The 17,031-nt window shown below is 41.0% G+C and overlaps 1 protein-coding gene across 5 annotated transcripts in view; it reads left to right on the top strand.

Annotated features, from left to right (window-relative positions):
• LOC134673837 (protein 4.1 homolog) overlaps positions 1-17,031 on the top strand; it is a 140,030-nt gene that overhangs the window by 88,084 nt on the left and 34,915 nt on the right. For 3 of the 5 annotated variants that reach the window (XM_063531870.1, XM_063531866.1, XM_063531869.1), the window contains exons 2-9: positions 5,515-5,622; positions 5,801-5,846; positions 6,379-6,526; positions 7,433-7,549; positions 8,007-8,190; positions 11,336-11,488; positions 12,119-12,304; positions 12,721-12,893. In XM_063531870.1, the coding sequence (XP_063387940.1) occupies positions 5,534-5,622; positions 5,801-5,846; positions 6,379-6,526; positions 7,433-7,549; positions 8,007-8,190; positions 11,336-11,488; positions 12,119-12,304; positions 12,721-12,893 (1,096 nt within the window). In that variant the 5' untranslated portion in view covers positions 5,515-5,533. Of the gene's footprint in view, positions 1-5,514; positions 5,669-5,800; positions 5,847-6,378; positions 6,527-7,432; positions 7,550-8,006; positions 8,191-11,335; positions 11,489-12,118; positions 12,305-12,720; positions 12,894-17,031 lie in introns of all 5 variants that reach the window. The other 2 variants (XM_063531868.1, XM_063531867.1) reach the window with 1 other exon arrangement.

Here is a 17,031-nt window from a genome sequence, read left to right as displayed (position 1 = left end):
ATAGGCAGGGTCACTACCCACTAGGCCAGACTGGTCGTCATATGAATATAAAGATAGTTTATTATTCAAGTAGGCATATTACAATGCGCTTATGAACGTCAAATAAAGCTACACTGGTCTAATTAACCCTACACTTCTGCCTCGAGAAAATTTAAAGTGTCTAGAAAAAATAAAGAGCAGAGTCTGGCCACGCTTCATTCCAAGTGGTACCTACGTCAAGTATGGAGCTTGTAAGGATATGGATGCATTCTTACTGTCAATTTTGTGCAAATCGTGATCCTAGCCTTTTCATAGTTATGTGTCATATTCATATTTCTGGAGAAAACCTGTTGGCATATTTTATAAAAATTAATATGATCATAAAAAATTTAGTAATAACAGTCTCACAGCTATCAAAATAAAATTTGGTCTGTTCTATCTGTAATACTTTACCAAATGGCCATTAGCTGATTGAGATAATGGATATACTTTAAACAGTATCAAAACTAAAACAAACATTTCAAATAACGCTTAAGTAAAGATGGGCTTCGTCAAGTTTCAGAGTTAGCAAGTTGGCCTAAGTCGGGGGTTGAGCCCCTAATTTAGAGAGGTCCTTACCCCAGATTGGAGAGACCTAATGTTTATATAAAATTAAGTGGGGCTAGTGGTGAGTCCCTCATCCGAAGATTAGCAGGCCTCAGATGGTATATAGTTCACCACTGTGTTGTGTTTGTTATCTTAGTCCACGGCCACGGCTATAAAAAATTGCTCTTCTTTCCCACCATGATTATGACTACAGATCAATTCTGTGTAATATATCCTGGCGTATCTCCAAAACGCTGGATCGATAGCAAATGATTTATACTCGTTTAGCTGGAATCGAGTCTCGATGAGTATTACTCACAACGGCAGATGTCTGGCATGCGCCCAGTAATACAAGCATTAGTGTCGACGGTAGACATACTAGTGATACTGATGGAATGATGAGTAATGTATCAATATTGTCTGTGATTAGGTCAATCATGGGCATCAAATTAATGTAAAATCTTCTTGTTATCTATCTAGTCTCAATGGTTACTCATGAAGGCAGATGTCTCTGGCACGCGCCCAGTGATACAAGCATTAGTGTCGATGGAAGACATACTGGTGATACTGATGGGTTGATGAGTAATGTATCAATATTGTCTGTGATTAGGTCAATCATGTGCATTAAATTAATGTAAAATCTAATTGGTATCTATCTCGTCTCAATCATTACTCATGACGGCAGATGTCTCTGGCGTGCGGCCAGTGTTACAGGCATTAGTGTCGATGGAAGACATACTGGTGATACTGATGGGTTGATGAGTAATGTATCAATATTGTCTGTGATTAGGTCATTAATGTAAAGTATAATTGGAATATTTGGAATCTATTGACTATCGAATAGTGTCGACTCTTGTACTTCAATCATCACTACATCTTATAAAACAAGGTCCCCGACGCGTCTGGCTGTTTGTGTGTTTGTTCGCGATAAACTCAAAAACTACTGAACGGATTATCATGCGGTTTTCACCTATCAATAGAGTGATTCTTGAGGAAGGTTTAGGTATATTTGCCAACCCGTGCGAAGCCGGGGCGAGTCGCTAGTATTGTAATATAACCAACTTGAAGATGCTTCAAACCTTCAATGTTGTTATTCGTAACTTAATACAGTCCACATCATAGATATGTTTACATTTTTCGCTTTATTACCAAGGAGTAAGGTGCAAAATAGTGTCCGACCGAAGGTTCAGTTTCGGTTTCGGCCAGTTTCGGCCAAAAAATCATGTTTCGGCCGTAGTTTCGGTTTCGGCCAAAATACGGCCGAACCTTTCGGCCGGGCCGAAACTTACGAAATGGTACTTCGGACAAAGACCAAAAGTTGGGGAATACGTAGGACAACAATATTAATGTACATATACCGATTCATGTATAGGTATAAATTAATTGGTTTATTACAAAACACAATTCCACTAGTGAGAGCGCCACTGGACGTTCGACTCAGTCTTAAGAGGCTGTCAATACCTATAACGCGCAGGGTGCGTCTCTAATTGTGTAGGAGTGAATGAGATAGCACTGTCGCACGTAGCCGTTGGCCGAGTATCCGCTCGGCCCGAGTCGAACGATGTCATTTTCGCTCTTATTCAATCACTTATTCGGTCATTTTCCTATCTACCTCTAATGACAAATTTTAAGCGAGGCTAAAGGTTACGCTCAACTAGTGCTGCAAAGTTGATTTTCTCAATAGTTAATATTTTGCGAGGCTGAACAGCTGACTAATTGATTAAAACGAAGAAAAAACTCTTAAAAGTGCTCCAGTACAGTTTTTCATACGAATGCTCAACCTTAGCCTCACTTTTTACCTCAATTTACCATTGGTTTGTGTTCCACATGTCCTCTACTTCAGCTTAGCCTTTGGCCTCGCTAAGCCATGCTCGGCCTGCGGTCTCGCTTTTTAATACAACGGACATTGGTTGGAGTCTGTGCTCAACTACTTATTTTGAAGCCTGAAGCACGGCTTTGACTTCGCATGAAAGTTCGCCTCACTGGGGCACTTCCGACTTTTAGGCCCAGGTGAAGATCGGTACCCGGCCTTGCGATATTATTAACAAAAAAATTTGCGCTCGCTGCGCTCGGGTTTTTGGTTGACCCTGTATCTACATGTTAATAGCTTCACTGGTGAATGAATAGAGTTACACCAAGAAAATTCTGCAATGATTTTGATCGCATACGCAGTGCAACTAGTGCAAATGTTATTTATACGTCTTATTTCATAGAAGTTTTGACGTTTAAAATAACACTTGCATTGCGTATGTTATCAAAATCGTTGCAGAATTATCTTGGTCTAACTCCAGTGATTTTCTTAAAAAACTGCTTAAGTAACATACATTTCAAGGATATTGGGTGTTGACAGCCCCATAATATGTGTGTAAAAGCGGTTTTATGACATTTTTTCAACGATTCTAACAAATCTACTAAAGTTTCGGTTTCGGTTTCGGCCGAAACTAGAGCCAAAGCCGAACATTCGGTTTCGGTTTCGGCAAAAAAACATGGTTCGGTCGGACACTAGTGCAAAAGTGTAAACATATCTTTGACGTGAACTGTACAAACAACAGCATAGTCATTAGTCAAAGATCTTAAAGCTTGACTCAATCGGAATCACGTAGGCGTACCGGCTTCTGTCATTTAATGACAGACGATGATGGTAACACAATCTCAAGGTGTCAGCTCGGATAGCAACTTCCTGTGACAGTGATGTCACGAATTGGGGTCTCGGATACGTCTATTTTAGATGTAGAGGTCAATTGGGAATGATTGCATGAAGTGCCGTCTAGTGTAAAAATATGGGTGCACACATCATACTCAAAAAGATGTCCCATAGCTCCTAATTGTCTTATGAGACATATTTTTGAGTGAATTATATGCACCCATATTTTTACATATGACGATATTCTTTTATTTTCACTTTCCTTTTCCTTTCCACATTTAGATCCCGATTCGTTATCTCCTAGCCTTGTCTCGGCATTTTTCCACGGCTAGCATAGTATCACCCAAAATCCTATCATAATAAGAGTCCCTTTTCGGATTTTTCCGACGTTTTTCGACATTCGGAATTAACCGAATACAATCTCAATTACTAGATTAGAATGATGTCGCTGATATTCTAGAAGGTCACAAATTAGTATCTCGTTTAGGCGACTTTTCCGGTTTTCCTTTATTTTTAAGTGCTATAATTTTTTGCTGGTATTTCACAAACCCGTCTCTGCATGTAATGAATTCGTTGGTCAATCGGTAAATCGCTATTCGCTTCCGATGGCCTTTGTTGCTCCAGCGGACAGCGCATAATGCATGTTGCATTATCCTAGATGTACTTAGATATGGGTAACAATAGTTCATGTTTAGGCCTTCAGGCCAGCCTAGGTTTCAATCAAATCTGAGTATTTTTGTCAAGTTTGGCGATCTTGCTTTTCGTAAATGTATTTTTTCGTTAGTTAGTACTCCACTGCTGGGCAAAGGGGTAGCCTAATTTCCCCCAGTTCGTTGGAAATTTGACTACCTACTCTTTACAGAATTCATTCGTTCCGCCATCTCATTTTTGGTTTGCTTAGTCCCGGTAGCTACTTATCTTGCGGGATAGTCTGTATCATTTTGGCCCACATTTCCGGGCCTTGAAAGACTTCGGATTTTAGAATAATTTTTTAAGGACCTATAATGCATATTTAGCCGATAAAAGACTTGGTCAAATTGTATCTGTAAGGTGCGAAGCGTGAATCTTTAGACTTCAAAATCTGTATTGGCTTGTCCTTTTCTTATTAACAGCTGACGTCAATTCATCAATCTGTTGTGAATATTAGCAAATACGACATTTAAATATATCAAAATAAATAACCTCTGTACAAATTGGGCCAAATGACACAAGAACAAGTTACTCCAATGTAACGGAACGCTTGTGTTTATAATTACAAGTGTCCGTCACGGTCGGATCAATTACTAAAATAGTGCCTCTACGACATATGGCAGTTTGTGTTCTTTTACACCCACTTACACACACGTCTTTTGTCTATCTTAACTATTAAAACTTGCACGTTTCGTTTATCGTCTGTCAACAAAAAAAAACTTCCTGCCAAGTTAACAAAAAATCTACTTTTACAGAGTTGTAAGTAGCTTAGCTTAATGTTCCACCTTAGCGTCGGAGCTGATGAACCAAATTTCCTGGATGAGGTGTGTTAATCGTTTCGTCTTAATTAATACACAGTTACACACAATATGGGTCTCCCCAGATATGTCGACGCGCATTCGGCAAAATCCGACAGGAAAAAGCTTTATGTCCGCGCAATAATGTAAACACGCACTACGCAGAATGTAAACGCGTCTAAAGGATCGTTTACCGATCGTAATACCAGTGTTGGACGCTGACAGGATAAAACTAAACATCCAGACTTTATTTACCTTCTGCTAAATTCCTCATAATTAGTTGGTCACAACGTCACGTTTCTCGAACAATGGATAGGTGGATGTTCCCACGTGGTAGTGATTTATACCTCTATTGTGATGACCGCTGCAGTTGCAGAGGTCATGCCATTGCATTACTCATAGGTGTTTAGTGAAGAGATTTCAGATAACATAGTGTCTTGAGCACAAAATAGATAACGGTAGAGGTAGACATAGACTCTCGACGACCACCTATGTTCACATTTAAAGACGCAACCAATGAGAGTTGAAACTTAGGCTAAGTTTGTGTGTGGGTCTATATAACATTGAAGAAGACTAGAATAACATGGAATCGGTAGCGTTAAGTTATCAATATATTTTTATATTCAGCGATGACCTCAAGGCATTTGTGTCGCTTGAACTCGATTGTTTACTAAACATCCGGTAAGTTCAGATCTGACGAATGTACCGCCGCGCCTAATTAGAGTAACACACACACGCATTCGCTATACATGTAGCACTAACCAATTTTGCATGCGCAATTGTACAAATTATTTATTAAACCACTCTCTTTCTTTCCAGGTGTTGAAGAGCCGGCAAGATGCCGGAGGGAGTGGCCAAAGAGGCCAAAGATGAAAAGAAGTCCAAGGAGTCGCCCCGGCGGCGGCCCGCGGGCAACACCGCCCATGTCCGGGTGGAACTGCTCGACGGGTCCACCATGACATTGGACGTTGAAGTGAGTATCCTTACTGTTTCTGCTTACCTGGTACTTAAAGCTACATTTGCTCCATCTGAAGTAGGTGTAAATGGTGTCAAAGAGGCCAAAAATGAAAAGAAGTCCAAGGAATCGCCCCGGCGCCGCCCATGTTAGGGTGGAGCTCCTTGATGGGTCCACCATGACATTGGACGTTGAAGTGAGTATCCTTACTATTTCTGATTACCTGGTACTTTAAGTCACATTTGCCTCATCCGAAGTAGGTGTTAACGGGGTCAAAGAGACCAAGGATGAAATGTCCAAGGAGTCGCCCCGACGGCGGCCCGCGGGCAACACCGCCCATGTCCGGGTGGAACTGCTCGACGGGTCCACTTAAAGCCACCCATCTGAAGTAGGTGTAAATGGGGTCAAAGAGGCCAAAGATGAAAAGAATCGACGGTTCCACCATTAGTAATTGAAGTCCTTACTGCTTCTAATTGCCTGGTACTTGAACCCCCATGCAAATATATTATGGCTCCTCTACACGATGGGCCAACGCCGGCCACTCCAAGGGACGCATTTATGCGTTAGAGAGAGCAAGATATATTGCTATCTTATTCTACCGCATGGATGCGTCCCTTGGAGTGGCTGGCGTTGGCCCATCGTGTAGAGGAGCCATTACACCTGTATTATGTAGCGCTATCTAAGAATTGTCTGCCATCGATTTTTAATTTGATCTAATCACTTTTCAGAGAAAAATCCGCGGCCACGAGCTCCTCAGCAAAGTCTGCGACAGCCTGAATCTCGTGGAGAAGGATTATTTCGGTCTTCTGTACTCTGATCGCGGCGATAATAGAGCATGGATCGACCTGGACAAGCGCGTCTCCAAGATGCTCAAACGTAAGTAACTGATTCCCTATTGGCGTTGTACTCATTTATTGATTGCTGTAAAGTACCTTCGGGTAAATGCAAGGGTGGCAGAACTGGCAGACAATATCTGCGATACTGGGACGTCCAACGCCCAACGCCACCTGTTTGCAACCGTTATATCTAGTGCGTCCGAGGAGCTTGCTCCTCGGAGTTTGAACTGGAAAATTGCGCTGAACGTGTCCTATAATTATAACAGAATGTGTCACTGTCTATAGTCTGTATCTTTAGTTATTGAAATAAAAGTAAACAAACAATTTGTACATGGGTAGTTATAACATTTATTGGTTAACCAACCTGAACGACCTGACTACCCTACATTATTTGATCATGTAATGTTCTCATCTACCCTCAACTGGCTTAAAGAGCCATTTGAGGGTAGGTTTTGTTTACTTTTATTTAAATAACTAAAGATACAAAGTATAGGTGTCTCCGTCGTTAGTTAGGTCTGGGAGAACATCGTCATCATCAATGTTTTGTGGACAATTTTATGCCGCAGCGTGCGATTTGACTTCCTTCACAAAGAACTTTACATTTAACACGATAATTATTAATTCTCCATAATAATTTTTCTCGAAATATTTGATTGTTCTTTATCTTAAAAGAACCTACGTATATATTTTAGTAGACGACCGGACTGGCCTAGCGGGTAGTGACCCTGCCTGCGAAGCCGATGGTCCTGGGTTCGAATCCCGGTAAGGGCATTTAATTGTGTGATGAGCACATATATTTGTTCCTGAGTTATGGATGAGTTCTATGTATTTAAGTATTTGTCTGAGTACCCACAACACAAGCCTTCTTGAGCTTACCGTGGGACTTAGTCAATTTGTGTAAGAATGTCCCTATAATATTTTATTTATTTATTATTTATATTTCCAGATGAGCCATGGCAGGTGCGTTTCGCGGTGAAATTCTACCCTCCTGAGCCGGCGCAGCTTCAAGAGGAGCTGACGAGATACCAACTCGTGCTGGCTGTCAGGAAAGACCTTCTCGAAGGTGAGGGTTTCTCTTATCTATTAGTTTAATGATTATTATTTTCGTAAACACAAATGATATTACTCAATGGAGGAACAGAAGGCAACTCTGGTATTTTGTAAGTTGTAATGTCAACAAAACGCACGAGTTTTTTTTATCTTTTACTCTCCTACAAGTTAGTGTGTATTGCTTGTCAACTTTTCGACGTAAGTATTCAAGTATCCTATGTGATTTCTAAAGATTTTTACGTCATGTCCTCGGTAACTGAAGCATCAGCAGGTCTTTAAGAAAAGTTACCTTCCATTGAGTGGTAGTAATCATAGAAGTTACAGATTTCAATAGCCGAAGTCTACTTTTTAGAGTGGTTACTTCAGATTTCTTTCCTTATCCTGATCTAGCATAAAATCAGTTGTTCCCACTAGGTTACACGTTGCATATCAAGTATCAATATTTATATCCACAAACCATGCTTTTCCAGGCCGCCTGCCCTGCTCAACGGTGACGCACGCGCTCCTAGCGAGCTACCTCCTCCAATCAGAGATGGGAGATTTTGAAGAGTCCGAAGTAGGCGCCGGCCGCTGCAAGCAGCTGAAGCTAGCCCCGCCCTCCGCCTGCACTCCTGAACTTGAGGAGAAGGTGGTGGAACTGCATAAGACGCACCGGTGAGTTCAGTACATCCTCGATGATGATGCTCCAAGCTAGATACTTTCAGGAATGGAAGATTGAAGTCTGAAGTAGGCGCCGGCCGCTGTAAGTAGCTGATGCTAGCCCCGCCCTCCGCCAGCACTCCTGAACTTGAGGAGAAGGTGGTGGAACTGCATAAGACGCACCGGTGAGTTCAGTACATCCTGATGCTGGTCCACGTCTACTTTCAGGAATGGGTCTGAAGTAGGCGCCGGCCGGCCGCTGCAAGCAGCTGAGACTAGCCCCGCCCTCCGCCTGCACTCCTGAACTTGAAGAGAAGTTAGTGGAACTGCATAAGACGCTCCGGTGAGTTCAGTACATCCTCAATGATGATGCTCCAAGCTAGATACCTTCAGGAATGGAAGAATGAAGTCTGAAGTAGGCGCCGGCCGCTGCAAGCAGCTGAGGCTGGCCCCACCCTCCGCCTGCACTCCCGAACTTGAGGAGAAGGTGGTGGAACTGCATAAGACGCACCGGTGAGTTCAGTACATCCTCGATGATGATGCTCCAAGCTAGATACCTTCAGGAATGGAAGATTGAAGTCTGAAGTAGGCGCCGGCCGCTGTATGCACCACTCTCCCGTGGTGGAACTGCATAGGACAGACCGGTAAGTTTAATGTTTGTAGTTCAAAGGCATTCAAGGTACTCAACCTGCGGCCCGCATGGCTTTTTTAGGTGGTTCGCCAGGTGATTGGTGTACGATTAACCTTGCCATACTAATCACATTTATAAAAAAAAAAAATTACGTGAGTGGACCGTTGTTATTTAGATATTTAAAAATATGTCTCACGAAAGTTTAATTTAGAACATTAAGAATTAATGTGACAATTGTGACTATTTATATTATAAAGGTGGCCACTAACGAGCGTTCCAACAGTCCAAAATTCCAAATAGCGTGGCTGCAATCCAAAATCGGTTCGTGAATGTCAAAAACCGGGCAAGTGCGAGTCGGACTCGCGCACGAAGGATTCCGTACCACAATGCAAAAAAAAACAAAGCAAAAAAAAAAACGGTCACCCATCCAAGTACTGACCCCTCCCGACGTTGCTTAACTTTGGTCAAAAATCACGTTTGTTGTATGGGAGCCCCATTTAGTTAAATCTTTATTTTATTCTGTTTTTAGTATTTGTTGTTATAGCGGCAACAGAAATACATCATCTATTCTGTCAAAATTTCAACTGTCTAGCTATCACGGTTCGTGAGATACAGCCTGGTGACAGACGGACGGACGGACGGACGGACGGACGGACGGACGGACGGACGGACGGACGGACGGACAGCGAAGTCTTAGTAATAGGGTCCCGTTTTACCCTTTGGGTACGGAACCCTAAAAACGTACAATGTTTAATATTAGGATGCCGTCCATTTGGATGAATCCATTGTAACGGCATCCATTTGGAAGGCTCGTCAGTGGCCTGCTTAACACATTTATATCGTAGATAAATTCCAGTAGCACTTGCTGACCGCAAACAATTATTTCTTGCCTCTGTTAGGTTTGCGGTCGCTAATGTACACCTACATGTTTGATACTACGTTTACAGTTTGTATTATTATAGTGTCCAGAATTTTAGATATTAAGTTTTTCAATATCATCTATGCATTGCATTTGTTTTTCAACAATTAAATGGGTCGATCAACTATTTCTTGTTGTTATTCTGTCCCATCAGCCAGGAGACAATAGTAGCATAGTTAGTTAAAAGAACTGCTGAACCATGTTCTACTAACCTGCTTAGTAGATGTCCCATTATGGAAAGGCCTTATAAATACCAAAAAATTCAAGTTTGGTTTATTTAAATACGAAAAAACTAGTATTTTAAAAGTGACCTAGGAGACCGTAACCATGGCAACTAGTGACAAGAAAAAGTTGCTTCACCCAAATATGTCTAATGTGAATAGAAAACTAGCACAAAATAGATAAGTACAGAAGTCAATCACATGTATGTACTTTACTTTTCATACCTACGGTCGGCGGTCGCTCTAGGGTTGCGATTGTTGCGAACTATGACTTATGCACAAAAAACTATCGTGGTAGTGGCAGTTGGCACTCGTATCTATCATATCGTATCTCGTATTTAGTTTGATATATTGTTGAGGATGAAACGGGAAGAATGGAAATATAAATTAATAATAACATTAATAACTCAAATAGGTATTTTAATTTTAATGTCATTGTTATATTACAAATTTGCCACAGAAAATATCTTGCGATGATTCCGAGATTGGCGAAATACACGATTATTATATTTTTAAGTGTAATAAATTCGCATTCTCATGTACAATGTAATAAATTCGCATACGCATTCTCTCTGAAACCACTGGTAGCTTAAAAACCGGGCAAGTGCGAGTCGGACTCGCGCACGAAGGGTTCCGTACCATGATGCAAAAAAAAAAACAAAAAAAAGCAAAAAGAAAACGGTCACCCATCCAAGTACTGACCCCTCCCGACGTTGCTTAACTTTGGTCAAAAATCACGTTTGTTGTATGGGAGCCCCATTTAAATCTTTATTTTATTCTGTTTTTAGTATTTGTTGTTATAGCGGCAACAGAAATACATCATCTGTGAAAATTTCAACTGTCTAGCTATTACGGTTCGTGAGATACAGCCTGGTGACAGACGGATGACGGACGGACGGACGGACGGACGGACGGACGGACGGACGGACTGACGGACTGACGGACGGACGGACGGACAGCGAAGTCTTAGTAATAGGGTCCCGTTTTACCCTTTGGGTACGGAACCCTAAAAACGACAATTCACCGTTTAATGTTGAATTTAAACAACCGTCCACTGTACAGTTATAATAACTTTTTGTTTTGTTTCTCCATTATTGAATGAATGAATGAAAACATTTATTTTCAGGCAACTATTGGCCCATAGATAAATACCTTAAAACTAGCACTATTTCATTATTGCACAAAAAAGTTCACAGACGCGTGTCTCAAGCGGATGGCACTCGCGCTCGCACTGGTCCCAACTGGTCCGAGATATCGTGTCCGTGAGCAGTGTCTATGTGTGCGTTGCTCGAGCGCGCTTTGTATGTAGATTGATTTCTGTACCTATCTGTTTTGTGAAACTAGACTGTTTCATGTAATCTCATCTGATAATATGTTTTTGTTTAACAGAGGCCAGACCCCCGCGGAGGCTGAGCTCAACTACCTAGAGAACGCAAAAAAACTGGCCATGTACGGAGTGGACCTTCATCCCGCCAAGGATTCTGAAAACGTTGACATTACTCTAGGAGTCTGCTCTTCTGGTCTCCTGGTGCATAGAGAGAAGTAAGTACACACACACTTAGAAGCCAGGTTACACACATACATAAACAGAGGCCAGATCCCTGGAGACAAGAAGCTGGCCATGTACGGAGTGGATCTGTGGATTCCGAAAATGTTGACATTACTCTGGGAGTCTGCTCTTCTGGTCTCCTGGTGCATAGACAGAAGTGAGTATTGCAAATTCCTCCTAAATAATTCAACGGAAGTAAGGGATTTTTTTTTTAAAGAAGATAAAATAATTTTATTGAGTTAATAAAGGTGCTTAAACGACTTACATAACTTACATTGTGTTATGGTACAAAACCAAAAGGCAAGTAAGCGTCCTCTGACCCCCGTACTAGTGTGAACTTTATCATGGTGGATCAGGATTCACCGTCCTACACCGCACCGCCTACTACGCCGCTACGCGACACCGCAGTGACAATTCGACAGACACCAAGAGAGATCGGACAGTTCGATTTCTTTGTCCAATCGATTTGTCATAAAACATAATTATGTATAAAATGGAAGATGAAACGGTATTAAATTATATTTTAGTATTTGAAATATATTTCATCACTTTAGCACTGTATTAATTATAAGCTTAAGTCTCAATAACAACGATCAGATATTAAAATTCCATTCTATTTTCAGACTACGCATCAACCGCTTCGCCTGGCCGAAGATCCTTAAGATCAGCTACAAGCGCCACAACTTCTACGTGAAACTGAGGCCAGGAGAGTTCGAGCAGTTTGAATCTACCGTCGGCTTCAAGCTTGTCAACCATCGGGCTGCTAAGAAGCTTTGGAAGACTTGTGTCGAACATCATACATTCTTCAGGTAACATTTAGAAACAAGCCATTGTCACTTATTACTAAGACCATGGACATGGGGTCCACCCATGGACAGTTCAGAGTGTTACGATTAGTACTTCTACCTGAAACTGAGGCCTGGAGAGTTTGAGCAATTCGAATCCACAGACGGCTTCAAACTTGTAAACCATCGGGCTGCTAAGAAGCTTTGGAAGACCTGTGTCGAACACCATGCATTCCTTAGGTAAGTTTTTTTGTATGAGGATTCAGGGCTGGAGGTCGAACAATTTGAATCCACTTTTTCGAAACGTGACCCAAATGGTTAACCCCGGATTAGGGGTGGTGCAAGTGACGCCTCTATAGGCGTTACGCGTTAAAGTTTGCGATTCACGTCACGAGGTGACAGAATGTCCAACGCGCATATTAACAGTATTTTTTTTCTAGGTTGATGTCTCCGGAGCCGCCACCGAAGGGAACGCTCTTCCCCCGGCTGGGCTCGAAGTACCGCTACAGCGGGCGCACGCTGTACCAGACGCACGGCGCGGCGCCGCAGCGCACGCAGCCCAACTTCGCCCGCACGCTCTCCTCCCGCCAGCTCTCCTCCCGCAGCATGGACGGTGAGTACACTTTTAACCAACAATTATACTTTTAACGCTATATGTCAGTGGTTCCCAAAGTTGCCTGGGCTCCGACCCACTTAAGGCCTGTGCACACCGGCTTGCATGTGCGTGTCATGCACGGGCGCGTACGATAAAATGTTGGAGCCGCACACGTCACGCAAGCGGTGTGCCGTCTCTCATAAAGATCTGTATACTACAACGCCGCACGCGCACGTGCACGTCACGCACACGCAGCCGGTGTGCACAGGCCTTTAACAAAAACTGTCAAATTCAGGACCAGGATAAAAAGTATTACATGTCACACTATGCCAAAGATACAAGTCTTAAATTCGCCTGACCTGCAAGAAAACATTATGTATATAAACTCTACCTATTCTCAATACCGTGGACTATAGTTATTATATCGGAGATCTTAATAGTACAGAAAATTAGGTCACAGATGCGCAGAATGTAGCAGTAAGACTATTAGAGCATCGTAGAGATAATGTAAACACTCAACAAAGTACAACCATACCCGTTTATTACATTCCGTTGCCAAATTGCACCACCTATTTATATCTGCACCTACACGTATAATGGTATATAATGCAACCTACGTTAGTTTTTTTTCGAATTTTTAAGTATTCAGGTTGTGGTACTGGTGTTCGACACGATCCCAGTACATGTCATCTTGAAACTTAAGGTCATTGTCAATAGAGGATGAAATCTATTTTTCGTTTCAAATTTTTACCATAATCGAAAAAATTGAAACGTAGGGCCATAGCTATGGTTAATATACATACAATTATGTAATAGTACATTACTACAGAGGCCGGGACAAAAGGGGTTGCCGGCCGAAGACATATAGACGGCCGAGCGAAGCGAGGCCGGATAGGTCTGAGCGCGGGCAACCCCATTTCCCGCCGAGGTATGTATAGTGCTTTTCTCAAACATGCAATGAAATAAATAAAATAAAAAATCCACGAAACCCAAGTTTTATTTATAGAAAAAACTAAAAGTAAACTACACCCAAAATATAACTAACACGTACCTATATCTTTATCACGCGTATGTTTTACACGAGTCGTGTATTTTTACTACCCCTATATTTTCATGTATCTTTGATTTTTTCGGCTTGTATCCGTCTGACTGTTGTTTTCGTCACATAAGTTTACATAGTCTTTCATGATGATATCATGTTTCACATATATCGTTGCTTTATGCATGGAGTAAATAAGTATAATTTCCACAGTGTTGACCATTTTGTAGTTACTAATATGCCACAAAACTGTTTCTAATAAACTGTAAGCCATTTTTCTTAGTTTCTCAAATAATAAAATTGCCATAAGCAACCATATACATACTTCGTCTTTGACTTGGCGGCAGAGGCAGCAAGTTATTTAAAATCAATTCTGCTTACGCTGCCAATTCCAACTCCTACGATTACAATCAATATTAATTTAATTATTTCGTGGGAACTCATATTAAAGTACAAAAATCAACAACGCACCATAAATCCAATAAAACAGAAATACAGAATGAATATTTTTCAACTTTGCCTCCATAACAATAAAAAAAATAACTACGCGTGTTTGAGTAGACCTTTTTGCCGCAAACGTTTAGATGAAATATTTTAAATGGTTTTATTTGTGTAGTTACATTTAAAATTATTGAATTTGGTTAATAATGTATTATTTTTTATGTTCTTGTTGATTTTATTTAAATAAAACTGCAAATTGTAGCAAACATTGTTTTTTGTTTTTTTTTTTATAGGCGTAGTGGCAGAGTGTCATTACGAACCATAATTAAGCAAATACTGCCTCTAGTTTTTTTTAATGGCTGAATGCCACGATGCTGTGTTACAAATATCTGTGAAATGGAAATTAAAAAAGAGGACTTTGCCGGCCTAGGCCTGCAAGATTTGTATGAAATTCCATTAACAACCTCTTGTCCTAGCCGCACCTGCAACGTCATACTTCGCAGCCTATTATAAGGAACATAACATCAATATTTCATTGCATGTTTGAGAAAAAATATTTTCCATAATGTTAATATCCAGAGAGCAAAATGGGGACTACGTTTGTATGGAGAAACAGCCGTCCCTTTTCCTCTTAACAGACTGAAGTCTCTTTTCTCTAAGAATATCACATATACCTTTTAGTTTTTATGTCTGGTGAATAAGATTCATAATTGTATATTTTCTTATGTCCGTTCAATACGATAAATCAATGCATCATTACCACAAATTCGTTTATTACATCATACTGTAAGCAATGTAAACGGATTCCGTGAATAAGTAGTCATTTGTTCTGAGAAACGCTTCTGTGGCTGTCTGTTTACATTACAGTCTAGTTATATTGTTGGGTTTAAAAAAAGTTAGTTTAGGAAAGGCGTTATGCAACAATTTGAAACGCAATTTGAAGGCAAAGTTAGGGTAATTCTATTATAATTTCTCGACATATATTGTGCTTTGTGTATGTATTGTGATTTGTTGGCGAACAGTTTTCACAATAATAGTGACTCAAAATGTTCGCATATCATGGCGCTTCGGCCGAGAGAAGTCGGGCCGTCTTAAACTATGCTGGGGCACATAAGAGTTTGGGGCCCTTTTGGAGAGTCGAGAAAGCAAATAAAACTAAGATTTTCTACTATGATCTTCTGTTTATTATGAGTAATCAAATATACTGTTACTGTCTGTCCTTCGGGGCCCCCTGAGGTTGGGGGCCCTCGGCACGGGCCCCGTGTGCCCTTATGGTGAAGGCGGTACTGGGTATTCGGCCAAAATCAGTATTCGGGGCATCTCTTATCATGTTTCGCCGCACACGCTGTGTCACACGTCACACGTAAAATAAGCTCAACCACATATAGACCGGGAGATAGTGACACATTTTACTGGGTCATTTGTACCAGTATGGCGGTTCGTCAGGGGTCTAAGTACGTAATGAACGAAATAAAAATGATGGTCATAGCGCTGGTACCGGCGGCCCAATCGCGTGGGCGTTAGTCGAACGTGTCGGATAAAATACGAGTGTCGAACGATTTGTTCCACAAAAATCCTCGTATTTTTCGATAGTCCATAAAAAAGAAGTAGACGGTACCGTAATGCCATACTTCTCCGGTGTGACTTACAGCCCGCCATACTGAGGCGAACACATTAATTAAAAAAAATCAATTAAATCATTTGTGCCAAGCTAATTTTTGCACAGGTGATCATCGTCGAGCAGCCATTCATGGACATCACCATGCCATACTTTTCGGATGGTTCCAAATGGCCGCCATACCGCCGCAAAGGAGTTAATTTTTTTTTATTGCTAAACGATTTGTACCATCTTGTAATTTTTTTTCAAGACTTTCTGTGTGATCATAAATGGAAATCTCATAATGCCATACCTGTAGGCGGTGGCAAATGTGTACAATATTTTTTATTTATTTCAAGTATGGTGCCCCTTTTTCCCTCTATTAGAAGTATGGCAAATATAATAATGGTCACATTGCATCATATAATTTCCAAAAATCCAAATGCCATACTGGTACAAATCGGCAAAAAATTGTTTTTTGTTTTAAGTCTTGGCTTAAGTCTCACAGTCGTCCGCCCCGTAGTTATAATCTGAAATATTTTTTTTTTCAGGTATAATTGTATCCAAACAAACAGAATATGATGATACCATGCTGTAAAAAATTATTTAACGTATACATAGTCGTATTTTTGAAACGTGTCGATTAAATAAGTTTTTCAAGTATGGCAGCACTTTTTCCCCCTACTATAAGTATGGCAATTATAATAACGGTCACATTTTATCAAATACTTTCCAAAAATTTAAATGCAATACTGGTACAAATCGTTTAGCAAAAAAAAAAATTAACTCCCTTGCGGCGGTATGGCGGCCATTTGGAACCGTCCGAAGAGTATGGCATGGTGATGTCCATGAATCGCTGCTCAACGATGATCACCTGTGCAAAAATTTGCGTGGCACAAATGGTTGAATTGTTTTTTTTAAATTAATGTGTTCGCCTCAGTATGGCGGGCTGTAAGTCACACCGGAGAAGTATGGCATTACGCTACCGCCTACTTCTTTTTTATGGACTATCGGAAAATACGAGGATTTTTGTGGAACAAATCGTTCGACACTCGTATTTTATCCGACACGTTCGACTA

This window comes from Cydia fagiglandana, chromosome 19, assembly GCF_963556715.1.
Source record: "Cydia fagiglandana chromosome 19, ilCydFagi1.1, whole genome shotgun sequence".
In the NCBI taxonomy this organism is placed as follows: Eukaryota; Metazoa; Arthropoda; class Insecta; order Lepidoptera; family Tortricidae; genus Cydia; species Cydia fagiglandana.
Note: the sequence above shows the minus strand (reverse complement) of the source record. Positions and strands in the feature narration are given on the sequence as shown.